The sequence below is a fragment of the Sturnus vulgaris genome, chromosome 5 (genome assembly GCF_052056855.1).
Source record: "Sturnus vulgaris isolate bStuVul1 chromosome 5, bStuVul1.hap1, whole genome shotgun sequence".
NCBI lineage: Eukaryota > Metazoa > Chordata > Aves > Passeriformes > Sturnidae > Sturnus > Sturnus vulgaris.
The window spans coordinates 31,244,152-31,259,115 of NC_142247.1; the positions used below are offsets into that span (position 1 = coordinate 31,244,152).

The 14,964-nt window shown below is 40.3% G+C and overlaps 1 protein-coding gene across 1 annotated transcript in view; it reads left to right on the forward strand.

Annotated features, from left to right (window-relative positions):
- MYH9 (myosin heavy chain 9) overlaps positions 1 to 14,964 on the forward strand; it is a 70,417-nt gene that overhangs the window by 36,892 nt on the left and 18,561 nt on the right. Inside the window, exons 6-18 of the mRNA XM_014885240.2 lie at positions 60 to 152; positions 825 to 888; positions 1,424 to 1,522; positions 2,378 to 2,521; positions 5,441 to 5,536; positions 6,641 to 6,759; positions 7,857 to 8,009; positions 9,404 to 9,577; positions 10,373 to 10,546; positions 11,109 to 11,223; positions 13,567 to 13,760; positions 14,095 to 14,216; positions 14,580 to 14,649. Of these exons, the coding sequence (XP_014740726.2) occupies positions 60 to 152; positions 825 to 888; positions 1,424 to 1,522; positions 2,378 to 2,521; positions 5,441 to 5,536; positions 6,641 to 6,759; positions 7,857 to 8,009; positions 9,404 to 9,577; positions 10,373 to 10,546; positions 11,109 to 11,223; positions 13,567 to 13,760; positions 14,095 to 14,216; positions 14,580 to 14,649 (1,617 nt within the window). The remainder of the gene's footprint in view (positions 1 to 59; positions 153 to 824; positions 889 to 1,423; positions 1,523 to 2,377; positions 2,522 to 5,440; positions 5,537 to 6,640; positions 6,760 to 7,856; positions 8,010 to 9,403; positions 9,578 to 10,372; positions 10,547 to 11,108; positions 11,224 to 13,566; positions 13,761 to 14,094; positions 14,217 to 14,579; positions 14,650 to 14,964) is intronic.

Here is a 14,964-nt window from a genome sequence, read left to right on the forward strand (position 1 = left end):
GACCCAAGGTTAATGCAGTGAACCGCTACCTACTTTATTAATTTTGGATTTCTCTCTAGGGAGAACTGGAGAGACAGTTGCTCCAGGCTAATCCCATCCTGGAGGCTTTTGGAAATGCCAAGACAGTAAAGAATGACAACTCCTCAAGATTTGTGAGTATTATTATGTCATGAGTGTATTCAAAAAGTGCATCGAAAGTGTATTTGACACTTTCCAGAATGTTCTACTTTTGGGTGAATTGCTATCAGGGTGACTTCCTTTAAATTAATCGGGGAAATTAATTTCATTCAGTGAATTATCCAGAATAGATTTTTTAGGTCTCTAGAATGAAGAAACAAGACCCTGTGCCAGGATAGTCTGTGCTGAATTTTGTTGTAATCATTGCAGTCAGTTTTTTATCCAAGAGAGCAAATACACATCCTTATTTTGCTTGCTCTGGAGAGCAATGGACAACAGAGGCAGGTGGGGGAGCTGGAGTGAAATGAAAATGGTTGAAGCTAACACTGAAAGAGATGGAACTGTCAAGGTAGTGTAACGTTTCATTGAAGGGATCCTGTTTGTCAGAAGTCTAGGTTGAAACACAGTGAGTGTGAGTTGTAGGCTGCACAATGACAGAAGTGTCTGGAAGTGCTTGGTGTCTGTTTTGTTCAGTTGCTGTGATCAGTAGGCATTGCCTATTGGCTGACCTTATGCTTTGCCTAAAACCTGCCTGACCTGTTTGGAGTTCCCTTTCCTGGATGAAAAATAGAAGGTTTACCTCTGTTGTTTACTGTTGTTACCAAACACAAAGAATACTAATTTTAATGCTATTGTTTTCCTCTTAGGGCAAATTTATCAGAATCAACTTTGATGTCAACGGCTACATTGTTGGAGCCAACATTGAGACCTGTATCCTTTCTGTAACCCTTTGAAAGGTTCAAGGCTCTAAAGGTGTCAGGAATGGTACCTAGCAGTCTCTTCACAGCTGACTTAGGTTGAGAAAGCAGTCGGAAGCATTCTAAATTTCTGCTATCAAGATCACTGTTGTAGTCTCCTGTTTCCTCAATAGTATTTTGCAGCCTTTGTGATCATGGTGCAGATTTTTTCTGAATGAATTTTAATCTTAAGAGATTAAATGCAAGCGTAAACTGCAGCAATAAGTATAGGTGTGGAATTTCATAAGTCATTCTTACTTCTGACCAAGGCAAGTGGTGATTTATGGCCACTATTTTTTTGTTTCTTACCAGTTAAGTCTCTCTTACAATAGTCATCATTCAGAGGCTGGCAGAACTGAGACCAGAAGCTCAATGGGTTCTTGACTGATAATGATTGCTAAGTCAATACCCCTGTCAATTGGTATGAGGAGAACATCAGGTAGTTTTTTCTCCTACCACAGAATAGGAAGGGATTTGTATGTCCTGTCATGTGCCTTGACTCTCTGAAGATCTGCTGGAGAAGTCACGTGCAATTCGCCAGGCCAAAGACGAGAGAACCTTCCACATCTTTTACTACCTGCTCTCTGGGGCAGGGGAGCATTTGAAGAGTAAGTATGATTGTGTTGTGATGAGGGAATCCCATAACTACAACAACAGAGGGCTCAGAACACTTGTAGACAAGGACCTGTTCCTTCACAGTTCCTTCGTTGCCTTTTGTATATGGTCAGCTCTCCACTTCTTTCATGCACTCATACATCCATCTGCCCTCCGCCTGCACTTCTCAGTTCCTGAAAACTTGCTTCTCTGGTTCCTTCCTGCACTTGTCTCCATGCCAGCAATGACTCTACGCCCTTCCTTATCTAAATCACTGTCCCATGTTTAGTCTAGTCTTGCATGATGTAAACTTTTCTGGTGCAGGAATGGTCCTGCTGTGATGCACTCAGCGTGTAACTGAGTGGAGCAAATCTGCAAGCCTCTAAGCAGCTCTAGCAGTCTGGATCCCAGCACACTTTGTTTTAATACCTCAGCCTGGTAATCTGGGTCTGTGTTGTGCAAGAGCTGCAAATGGATCTGCAGGAATGGCACAAGGAGAGGGCTTTCTCGTAGCTGCTGCTATTTCAAGAGTTAGTATATTAATTTTTATATGACTTGAAACAAATGAGGTATCTGAAATTAAAGGCAAATGTACCTTCAAGTTAATCCCTGCTTTTTACAGGTTTAGGACCTAAAGATGAGTGCTTTGGTAGAGTTGTCAGGAAGAAATAGCAAGAAATAACACAGAAAAGCTCTGTGTTTATCTTAAATACATTAAATATTCAGCCCCAAGTAAAACTGGGCTTAATCCTAGATTCATCCAGGACCTGGTAGTGCATGCAAGTCAGAAGTTTGATATTGGTGGTAGCTTGTTGTCTGTTTAAAAAAACAAAAATCCATTGCAACTTCTTTCTCAATTCTTTCCTAAGATGATCTGCTACTGGAGCCTTACAACAAATACCGCTTCCTTTCCAACGGGCATGTTACGATCCCAGGTCAGCAAGACAAAGACATGTTTCAGGAAACCATGGAAGCAATGAAGATCATGGGCATCCCAGATGAAGAGCAGATAGGTATGAATATGCAAGGAATAAAAGAGGGAACAGGCTGTGTCTTGAGCTTTTTTTTTTTCTGATGTTCTGGGGTTTTTTTGTTGTTTTGGATTTATTTGTTAGCTTTTTGTGTAGGGATTTTGTTGGTTTTGTTTTGTTTGTGTCTGTTCCTGTTCCCCCTGCCCCGAGTGAACAGTGTGCAAGTAACAAAATTTAGTAGCTTTGGAGTGACCCACCTCAGGATCTACCAGAACAGTTTCAGGTTATATAGTTAACTTTAGAACAAGCAGCTAATAAAAATTGCTGATTTTGTTCCCAGTCTGAGGCTTGTATACCCAGTTTATGAAAAACACATCTGAGATACAAGAATCCCCTCATTCTCTTATGCAATGCATGGCTTGTGTGCTCCCCCCATCCCTTAGCAGTTACTCTAAGGTGTCTGATCCAACCACTGCTGGATTAGTCCATTGAGAATGGGCTGGTCATAGAGGCTTTCTTTCCAGCTTAACACTGAACTGCTGATCAGAAATTAATATTGTCTGATTCTGGGAGCACAGTAGCATGACAGTGAAAATAGAATTGCACGCAGCCAGCACAAAGCACAGTGATACATATTCACCAGAGCTCTCTGCTCTCTCATTCATGGTCTGCCCCACTGGTTGGCAGTCAGTGTTCTGCAAAGTCTCACTTTCTAAATGTGTATGGTCTTCTAAAGCTAGGACTGTTACTCTCTACACTGAAGCAATCAAGCATCTGTTGTGGTTTGAGGTCACCACCTCCTCTGCTGGAGGCTGCAGCTCTTGTGGCTGTAGGGAACACTTATTTACCTGTGCCTTTTGCTCTTCACAGTCCAGCTGTTAAAATCCATGCTGTTATCGACAGTAATACATTTCTTGATATCCTGAATCATCCGAGACTGAAACTTCTGTATGGAGATGAAGAGAAATTTGCCTAAAAGAAATGGTAGCCTAATTCATTGTCAGGGTGTCCTGCTATGCTCAGTTTTTTTGAGTTGTTTTTAACGTGTGCTCTAGGGTGTTTTTGCTGTCATATAGATGAGTTATTGGTGCCAGGCACTACAGCAAGAATAGCTTTAATATTTTACACTTGCTGAGGAGCCTGTTCCAGTGCCATTTTCCCAAGATCCAGCCTAACCCTCCCCTGAAACAGCTTCCTGCTGTTGTCTCGGATCCTGTCACTGGTAACCAGAGAGATGGGTGCCTGGCTCTCCACTTGCCCTTGTGAAGAAGCTGTAGGCTGCTGTGAAGTCCCCCCTCAGTCTCCTCCAGGCTGAAGAAACAAGTGACCTCAGTCACTTTTCCTATGTCTTTCTCTTGACCCATCACCATCTTCATAGCCACTCTTTGGACACTCTCTAGTAGCTTTATTTCTTTCTGATATTGTGGCACCCAAAACTGCACCCAGGACTTGAGGTGAGGCTGCACCAGTGCAGAGCAGAGTGGGACAATCAAAAACACATAGTTCTGTTCTGTTACTCCTAATGTAGCACATATGGAGCTTGTGTTTACTCTCTTAATCAAAAGGATGTTTTCTTAAAACAAATCTTTTTGTGATAGTGTTGTGGTTTAACTCCAGTTGGCAACTAAGCCCTACATGGCCAGCCACTCACTCCTGCTCAGTAGGATGGGAGAGAGAATTGAGACAGTAAAAGTGAGAAAATTCATGGATTGAGATAAAGACAGTTTAACAGGTATAGCAAAAGCTGCACATACAAGTGAAGCAAAACAAGATGAGGAATTTATTCACCACTTCCCAGGGTCAGGCAGATGTTCAGCCATCCCCAGGAAAGCAGGGCTCCATCACACAGTGACTTGGGAAGACAAACATCACTCCCAGCATCCTCTTCTTCCTTCTTCTCTCAGCTTTATATGCTGAGCATGATGCCATGTGGTATGGAGTATCCCTTGGGTCAGTTGGGGTCAGTTGTCCTGGCTCTGTCCTTTCCCATCTTCATGTGCACCTCCAGCCTCCTCACTGGTGGGGTGATGCAGAAAAAGTCTAGACTCCGTGTAAGCACTGCTCAGCAGTGCCTAAAACATCCCTGAATTATCAACACTTTGCAGCAGAAACCCAGAACACAGCCCCATAACAGCTACCGTGAAGAAAATTAATTGTACCCCAGCCAAAATCAGCATAAACAGGGGACAAAAAAATACTTTTGTTGCAAGATCCCCTTCAAGTGACTGGCAGTTTACTTTGCTCAAGGCAGCTGGAAGCTATTATGCAATGAGCTTTGATTGATATGTGGTGAAAATTGAATTGACACCATTTTCCCCGTCTTGGTATCTGATGATTTAGCTTTATTTGATGTGCATCATTTGAAGAGTATGAATATATCATTAGTAATGGGGTGGGGTGCTTCAGCACATAATTAGTAATAGTTACAGTACAGACACTTTCGCCCACGTGCTGCTGCCTTCCCTACATTATAATGTGTGTCTGTAAGGACTGCAGATCTTGGTCAGGGATCTGAAAGTGTTACAGGCTTAAAGAAACAAAATATTTAATTGGAGTATACTCTTAACTCTCTCTTTCCTTTGTTCAACAATGACTGTTAAGGAAAATTTGGTATCAAATTCATTGCATGGGTTTTGACCCTCAAACAGAGAAGTGTTTTATTAAAAAATATGGACGTTGTAGGTGACACTTTACCCTCAGTTCTCTCTCTCACTGTTATATAGAAAGGTTGAGAATAGGTAAATTTCTAGGCTGTGTAGTCTTGTGTAGGAATGACAAGGCAGGTTCTTTGTCCTGAATGGGAGTCATTTAAAAGGAGTAGCCTGTGGTGTTTTTTCCTAAATTTCAGAAGGATTTTTGGGATGCTGAGATGGGCCTCTTAACCATGTTAGAAAAGACAACTGGGTCATATAAAGGCTTTTGGTGTTGTCTGATACTAAGCTGTTATTACTATTTTAAAAGGTCTGCTGAAGGTTATCTCAGGAGTTCTTCAACTTGGCAACATAGTCTTCAAAAAGGAGCGTAATACAGACCAAGCCTCTATGCCAGACAATACAGGTAACCAATCTCCTCCCACACACCAAAGAAAAGTGCAGAAAAAAAAGCCTACCGGAAGTTCTTGCAAGTAGGAGAATGTATTGCAGTATGTATGGAATGCTGGAGTCCTGTTTTTCCACAGGGTGAATTATTTGTTAGAGGAGCAGGCGTGCTCCATACAAATACAGAGTGTTCTGCCAGGCGTGTGTTTGCAGCCACCCACGGGCAGGAATGTGGCACTGTTCTTGTGTCAGGGCTAGGCAGGAAGTACACGTGATGAACAGATGAAAAGGATTACTCTACTGGAATATGTGGAGTGTGTCTTTTGAACGAGCTACAGTAATTGCTCCTTCAAACCTATATTATCAGATTTTAAGGAATGTTCTTTGCTGCCTTTGTAGGTAGTCTGATAATTGTAAAGAGTAAGCTGTTGGGTAGTTTTATGGTGGGTATAAAAACGTGTACATGTTTTAATTACACTGCCCATTGCTGAATGTGTGAATAGTGCCATGTTTCACGTGGTAGAAGGCTATTTATTGGAAGACTTAACTCTTAGACCTCCATTGCAGATGTACTGCAGAAGTGTAAATGTTGCTAATTTATCACTAAATGGGGTGGTTTTGGCTGTTATTATTTAAAATATGCTCTAAATGTAATTTTAAGGAGGAGAGTAAACTGGGTTTTGGATCTTGAATCTGAAACACAGAGTTGTCTCAAAGACTAATCAGTAGATGAAGACAGAACAATTAGATTGATTAAGAAATCCATTATCTGATGTATTTTAAAATTGATTACAGACAATGACCTTTCTAAAGCTGTGTTATAATTTAGTTATTATGAGGCTATTACTTCAAATGTACTCTAGAGATTTCTGGAGAAACTCAGTCAACTGTAGTATGGGTTGCAAGAGCGTTTTTTTGAGGTTTGTTTGGGGTTTGTTTTGTTTAGTTGGTGTTTTTTGTTAGGAAGGTATTTTCTCTCAGCAATCTGTTCTTCATTTAAAGTTTTTTATAAGCTGTTTTGAGACTTCTCTAAAAACAGTTGTCGGAATGTTTCTTTTTCTCTTGCTTTCTGTGAGAAAAACAAAATAATATGAATCTTTTTGTTTCCTCTTACCATCTTCAGCTGCTCAGAAGGTGTCTCACCTTTTGGGTATCAACGTGACAGATTTCACTAGAGGTATCCTGACTCCTCGCATCAAAGTTGGACGAGATTATGTCCAGAAAGCTCAGACCAAAGAGCAGGTAGGCATTCTCAAAATATGATTGAGTACTTTGGTCTCTAATCTTACTGCTGCACAGCTAGTGAATGTATCAGAGGTTTCTGCAGTGTTTACTAACCATCTTTATGATTGCAATGTATGGCAAGCACTCTTGAACGTTTTACCATAATATATTGCTTCTAGCATAATACATTGCTTGCTCATGTAATCTGTATAAAGACAGAATTCACTCTGTCCATTAGCACTTTTTCTCAGCTGAAGAAAAAAGAGAACATAAGTCCCCTAATTTTGGTGACTGGCTGTCCCTGGAGTGTTAGTAGTTTCAATGTAGTATGCAAGAGTGACATTTTCAAGTTGGTGCAATACAGAAAGCACTATTTTTGAGTAGGTCAGCTACTAAGATAGAATAATTTGCTGTTCACCCTTGAAATTGATTGGAAATTTTTTAACACTCTTGACTGGTTGTGCTGTAAATGAAGCCTCACCTAGGAGCTCCTGGCCTGCTTGAATGGAGCAGACCCTTGTGCTTTCTCATTGCCTGGCTTGTTTATGAACACAGCATTATCCTCTGAATAAAGAAACATGGCCCTGTAACATGGAAGGGATTGGTAAGAAATTGAAGTCTGGAAAAAGTCACAGGTTGCCTTTCCATGCAAAACTTTTGGTGTTTAATTTCTTACTACTCATAGTATTTGTGTCAAACACAGGTAGGGTAGTGGCAGGGAGGGATTTGGCTTCATATAGCCAAAGTTACAAAAGAATTTAAATTCATTTCTGTGGGCCTTTGAAAAACTCCATGTTACTACATTCTTTGGAAGTGGCTGAGCATAGTTTTTCTTTGTTTAATATCAGTTCTTGTTTCTCCCAGCAGGCAAGATCCTGAAATTTGGTTTTAACACACTAATTTAGAGACAAATTTTTTGCTCTTGTATATGGAATATCACTATGCTGTCTACTTTCCGTTTGGAATAAACTGAAATAAGCCTTGTTCAGTGAATTTCCTGGTGGAGAGAAAAATGTCACACTACAGTTTTGTGCTGGTAGATCCTGAAACAGTGTAATCTGTGCCTTTCTTTGGTTTGTAATGCAGCTTCTGATGTTGATCTGTTTGCTGTTTAGGCTGATTTTGCCATTGAAGCACTGGCCAAAGCCACTTACGAACGGATGTTCCGGTGGCTGGTTATGCGCATCAACAAGGCTTTGGATAAGACCAAGAGACAGGGGGCATCCTTCATTGGAATCCTTGACATTGCAGGCTTCGAAATTTTTGAGGTAAGGAGATGTCAGGTCCTTGCACTCAGCACAGTTGAATATGGAGCAAAGACCACAGAAGGAAACAGCTTTACAACTGGAAAATGACACACTCTTGGAAAGGATGTGAAGTCCACAAAAAGGGGAATCGACATTGAATCTCATGTAAGATAAGCGTAGGAGAGGAAGAGCTGAAGGAAAGTTGAGGGAGAGATGGAAGAGGAGGGAAATGGGAGCTCTTTCTCTAGATGACAGTGGGCTCTTAGGCCAAACTGTTATGGGATTCTATGAAATAATTTTAGGATGTGGTTTACATTATAATCTGAAGTGGCCACAGACTGCCATTGAAAAAGAAGTATCCTGCCATTATCCCAGCAAGGCAGCTCCTATCAGTGTTGTGTTACGTGGATCTAGCTCATGAACAGCTGCAAAGTGAATTGGACCAATTTATTCATGAAACAGAAAACTGAGACACAGAAGTTGGGGTTGTTATGGGGTTTTTTGTGTTGGCTGGGAGTTTTTTTGTTTTTTGTTTGTTTGGTTTGGTTTTTTGGGTTGTTTTGTTTTTTGTTGTTGTTGTTGTTTTGGTTTTTTTGCTTTTTAATTTTTTAGGGTTTTTTTGTTTTGGGGTTTTTTTTTTGTTTGTTTTGGGGTTTTTTTTGTTTGGGGTTTTTTTTTGTTTTTTGGGGTTTTTTTGTTGTTTTTGTTTTTATTTTTTGGGTTTTTGGGTTTTTGTTGTTGTTGTTTGGGTTTTGGGAGATACTTTTATTTCCTTCCCCCTCTTAGTGGTATACCTTTGACTTGGCAGTTGCTGAATCTCATGAAAAGAGGAGGAGAAGAAATAGCATAGTTAGGAATTATTAAATATGGAGGAATTAGAACAGGACCACTTTCTTTAGAAACATAAGAATGCACTGTGGGTTATTAACCTTGTCCTTAGTGTTTGGAGAAATCTAGGAACTTTAGAGAAATTTGTCTCACTTTCCTTGGTCTGATTTCTTATAAGAATTAAAAAGGGACTTTCCAGTCCACACACTTTTAGGAATTTATCTTCAGGCTTCTCTTGCTGCTTCTTCCTATAAAGAAGACTTGCTGGCTCTGCATTTGTGAGAAAACCAGCGTCCTTTCTGTTCCTGGGTTAAGTAGCTGCAGTAATTTTCTGCTGTTTACAGCTAAACATTCTTTTGTGAAGTCTGAGAGCCAATATGTATGAACTTCCCTAGGGATTGCAGCAGTGTGCAGTGGCACGTGACAGAACAGGCAGTTCATATCCAAAGGGGTTATTGACAGTGGACTGTCTGCCCCACTCTAGCTTAGATTCCTGAAACACAGATATGATCTTTTGTGCTAAGAGGATGCTAGGTGTGTCTTCACAAGCAATTGCTCAAATGTCTTTCTACCTTTTTCTTCATTAGCTGAACTCCTTTGAGCAGCTGTGTATTAACTACACAAATGAAAAGTTGCAGCAGCTCTTTAACCACACCATGTTCATTCTGGAGCAAGAGGAGTACCAGAGGGAGGGCATAGAGTGGAATTTCATTGACTTTGGCCTGGACCTGCAGCCCTGCATTGACCTCATAGAGAAGCCGGTAAGTTTGTTGTTTCACTCTCGAGCGGGAAGTGGCCACACTGATTTTGTCATTGAGGACATCATCTCTGCCCCTAGATTGGAAACAGGCCCTCTAGCTTTTGTAATCCTCTACTGACACTGTGATGTGATTAAAAGCAGGAGTGAACAGTTTCTTCTTAGTCTAAAAGTGTGTCACCAATAAGGCTGCTAGTATCAGTTCTGTAGGAAATACTGCGTGAAAATGGATCTAACTGGCCACTTTTTCCTCTCACTATTTTGTCCTCACTTGTGTAGGTCTGCATGGTGCTAGATGTATGTGGAGCTTGCTAGAAGTAGTGTGAACTTTCTTACTTAACTACAAGTGTGATGAGAAGCTGTGAACTCTGTTGCTTTCATTCTACTCTAATGAAACTTGAGAATTTACAAATTTCATAGTAGATGTTCCAATAGTAAGGAATAACTTGAGAAACTTTCTGCTATAGCCTTTTGCATTTAGACACCTAAATATATTTAGAGAATTGTATAATAATATTTCTTCTTTTAAAAAATCTTTTCTCAAAAAAACAACCTAGACAAATGCCACAGAAGAGACTTTCTCATGAAAATAGGCAGAATTCAGATGAGGATATTGAAGAACTATTAACAATTTATATTAAAATGGAAGTAGTTTAACTGATACCACACAAAAGGTGTATGTGATATGGATCAGGCTTAAGTATTCTTTTTTTTTTTTTTTTTCCTCTAGCCATCTAAAGGTGTTAATTATCGTTGTAGTCATGTATTTAATGATGTTTTGATATTTTCCTTCTTTAAGGCTGGGCCTCCTGGTATACTGGCCCTGCTGGATGAAGAGTGCTGGTTCCCAAAAGCAACAGACAAAAGCTTTGTGGAAAAAGTTGTTCAAGAGCAAGGCACCCACCCCAAATTTCAGAAGCCAAAACAGCTGAAAGACAAAGCTGACTTCTGCATCATACATTATGCTGGCAAGGTAAAGAATTAATAATTAAAATATGAAGGTTGGAATGCTTAATTCATAACCACTGCTTCTTAGAAATGGCTACTTACCAAAATGATTGCTTATGAGAAGCCATCAGAAGATTTCATGAAAATGTTACATTGCAGAGGAGCTTACAGAGCCTAAGGAGATCTGCCTGCAAGTTATATCTATATTTATAGTTCAAGACATGTCAAACTGACAGCAATTTAAATTTGTTCTGTGTGACTTGGTGAGAGTGGAGGTATTGCTCAGAAACCTGCATCAAGACTTCATCACCAAAAATGCTGATGCAGATTTTTTTTTTTTGTGTCACTCTGGATGATACAAACTAGCATTGTAAATCCATTCCCTTTACTGACAGAACAGAACACGCAGCTTTTTATAAGGGCTGGAAATTCATAAGTGTACTTACTTAGATGGCAAATCCAGGAATGGTTAGGTAATCTGTTGTTGTGCAAACCTTGTTGATAAATTTCTAGACTGTGCCAGATGGATTTTGGGTTGCAGAAGATTTCTCCCCCCCCAAGCTTCTTGATGTGTTTGTCTTCTCCAGGTGGATTACAAGGCAGATGAGTGGCTGATGAAGAACATGGATCCGCTGAATGATAACATTGCTACTCTTCTCCACCAGTCGTCGGATAAGTTCGTGTCTGAGCTGTGGAAAGATGGTATGTAATTAAGCTTAATTTCATTTGTTTGCTCTTTTTTGTGTGAAAGAGCTTGAGCATCAAAAGCCTGTAATGAGCTGTTTTGCTTTTTTCACCCTGAAGACTAAGCCACCAAGATAAGCATTATCTGGAACATCCTTTGCTTAGATCATGGTATTTCATTAAAAGTTCACTGCAACTCAAGAGAAAGGTTCATTTGCATCAACTTCTGTTAAGCTTGCTGCACATGTAGCAATTCTGTCTCAAAATGATGAATACTCAGATAAAATATGAATGCACCACTATGAGCCAGCAGCTTGCATAGCTGCAACACTCAGGATCTGAAGTGGAACCTGTTTTCAGTCCTGCAACTAGGTGTGCCCTTTCTGCAGTGTTCAGTATTTTACTCTATCTTCTCTGAATTTTATCTGCTTTTGAGTCTTACTGTTACTGTCACTTTCTGTGGTAGGTTTTCTTTGACGTCTCTGTCTGTTGCAGAGATGCAGAAGGTTCAGAGAGCCTATTTCTATCAACACTTTCCTATTCTTCATCTAGAACCAGGTGACTGAGAAACCCAGCTGTCGTGTCATGTGTGTGATGCATCCTAGAGCCATGCAAGAAATGCTTCCGTTAACTTCTCTTTGTCCCTTGTCATACCTGCCTGTCTTTCTTGTTCATCTCCTCTGCTTTGTGCTAGTAGCTCCTCATGGACTTTGAAACAAAAGTACAACTCACCTTGAAAGTGGATACAAAAATATAGACATATTCAGGTGCTAAAAGTTGCTCTTGCACAACTTGGGTAGGAACAAATCCCTGTCGACTGTTTGAATGTAGCACTAGCACAGCTGTATTTTTTACAAGATATGGAAAGAAGATTTCTAAGACTGCACAGAAACTGAAATCCAGTTTAACATTGGTTTTAGTACTGGGATTTCACTTCAGCAGCTGATCATTTAAAAGAAAGTTTGGCAAAGGAACTTGTCTGGATGGAAAATGGCCACCAGCAAGTTGTGCCTAACAAGGCCTCTGCTGTATGAGACTGCTTTTGGGCTGGAAATGTCAACTGACCACAGCTTATCAGTTTCCATTTATTGTTCTTAGCTGGATCTTCTGTTGCAAGTGACTGTCCTTTTCACTATCTTGAAGTAGATTGCAGGGCTCAAGATTAAGAGGATTGGCACAGCCACAGTCTGGGATGCACTTCTGTGGATTTCCCTGTGATGTCATCTAGTAACATAACCTTCTTTTCTTTCTGATAAGACAACCTTGACCCTATTCCAACAACTGCTCTAGAAGCTAACAGTTTTCAGCTAATGTTAGCTGTAAATTCTAGTTTATTCTTTTGTAGGGGTGTTTCTTAGCAGCTGTTTTTTTGGGTTTTTTTTTAAATCAGAAGACAGTTGAACACATGCTGGTGTATTTTCTGAAGTGAAGATTGGGAGCCTGAGTGTAGGTGTCAGCCAACCACTAAAGATGATGAAGAGTAGCTTGAAGCCTTTAATAAAAGTGTATTGGAGGTGTGGAAATTCATAGTGGTACAATTGGTTTTTGCTGGATGGATGAATTTTTATCTCCACGTAAAAAAGCAGTGGGAAAAAGTAAAACTTTAGTTTCTTCTTGCCCCTGCTGCTATTCGATCTAGCTGACTTCTGTTGAGAAAAAAAAAAATCTGTGGTGTCCATCCACCCATCAAGGTGATAGTTTCATCAGTGCTTGGATCTCACTGTGGCATAGTGGAGAAACTTGGGGCAGGGAGTTCTGACTTTCTCCTACTGCTGTTTTTCATGTCTATGTCACAGAATACTTGTACTCCAAAAACAACTCAAGCAGTGGTATCCTGAGGTTTGGGTTTTGTAATGCCTTTTACTGTGCTTGGTCCGTTTACAAGTAGATATGACTTTTCTAGTCGTTGGTTATGACAGTTCTGCCTGTAATGCAAGAGTGAAGCTGGCCTTTTTCTCCATCTGTGGCCCCTTCTGGATCAGAGTTAACTAACAGTTGACTCTGCTGGGCTAGCAGCTAGAACTCTTGTTTTTCATTCTAAGCTAAGCAAGTAGAAGCGTCTGAAACTCACTTCTAGATTGCTCTTCCAGTGCTGCCATCCAGGGCATCAGTAGGATATGTTTGGGATTAAGTTTGACTCCATCACTCAAACTTCCTGTAGTGAGCTGATGCTTTCTTTTCCTTCCTGCTCCTATCCCTGCACAAATTTTGTACAGGAGTCGACATCTGTGTAGAGGATGAAGCAAAAAGGATCCTGCAGCTCCTCTCATTTATCCTGTTCTACCCAGATGTTCTTTGTATGTCCCAATGCTTCCTTTGTTTGTGGGAGAATTCTAATGCTCTTTCCTATGCTCTCTCTAGTGGACCGTATTGTTGGGCTGGATCAGGTAGCTGGTATGTCAGATACAGCATTGCCAGGGGCCTTTAAAACCAGGAAGGGAATGTTCCGGACAGTGGGACAGCTCTACAAAGAACAGCTGGCTAAACTGATGGCTACCTTGAGGAACACCAACCCCAACTTTGTCCGTTGCATTATCCCCAACCATGAGAAAAAGGTAAAGACAGCTATAACAGCCCAGCCCATGCATTCATACATGGGTTTCCTGGGACGTGTGGCTGGGTTGATGGCTTTTGTCAGGTTTTACAAGAGATCTGGAAGAGGCCCTATTTTCTCAGGGTACTTTTTAAAGTAGCTAAATAACTGTATGTTTACTAAAATTTTGGAAATTGATCTTTGCAGTTCTTAAGGTGGCATAAAAGCTTTCCATTTCTTCTAACTGTAAAAGAGAAAACTGGCTACTTTACAAAAAGAGAGGGGGAGAGGCAAGGGGATAAGCCCTTTTTGTAAAAGCTTTGTGGTATTCATAAAATATGCATTTTCCTCACTAGGCTGGAAAACTGGACCCCCACTTGGTCCTTGACCAGCTTCGCTGTAATGGAGTGCTGGAGGGAATCCGTATTTGCCGTCAAGGTTTCCCCAACAGAGTTGTATTCCAGGAATTCAGACAAAGGTAAGCCCTAGAAAAGAACCTGAAGCAGTCTTTAGCCTGGAAAAGTTAAGACATAAGTACAGAAATCGAATTCTTTTATTGCAATTAGATTGCCAACTTTTCAAAGACAACACATCTGTACCTTTGTATTTCTTAGCACAAAACCTGTGAAAAGCATTTTTGATTTCTCCAGTAAGGATGTAGTTAAGGTGAGGCATAGAGGACTCTTTTCAAGACTGCTGCTTCATACTCTGCTGTCTAGAGGTGCAGTGCTTTTTGAAAAATTGTTGAACTCATAATGGCATAGGAACGCATACTGATTTCTTTTGTTTTGTTGTTTTCAAATACATTTATGTGACGCGTCTGATGTTTTATCGTTTTCAGATATGAAATCTTAACTCCAAATGCAATTCCCAAAGGATTTATGGATGGAAAGCAGGCTTGCGTGCTAATGGTAAAACATCCCAGAAACTCTATTTGAATAGAATAAACTTTTTGGGTGTGGTTTAAAAGTTGGAGTTGTGTATGCTAAATATAACTTGTACTCACAGACCAAAATTCCAAAGTCAAATGTTTTGTCTGACAGAAGGGTACAGGAAGCTTCCTCTTGGCTTCATGGATGGAAGCTTTTGTCTAGCATGAGTTTCAATAATCCTAAGCAAAGAAGACCTTTCTTTTTCTACAGATGCATACTTTGAAATGGCAGCAGTATTCGTAGAATCAAAATTCTTAGAAGCTTTAATGCTATCTTTAACACATGCCTAAAGTA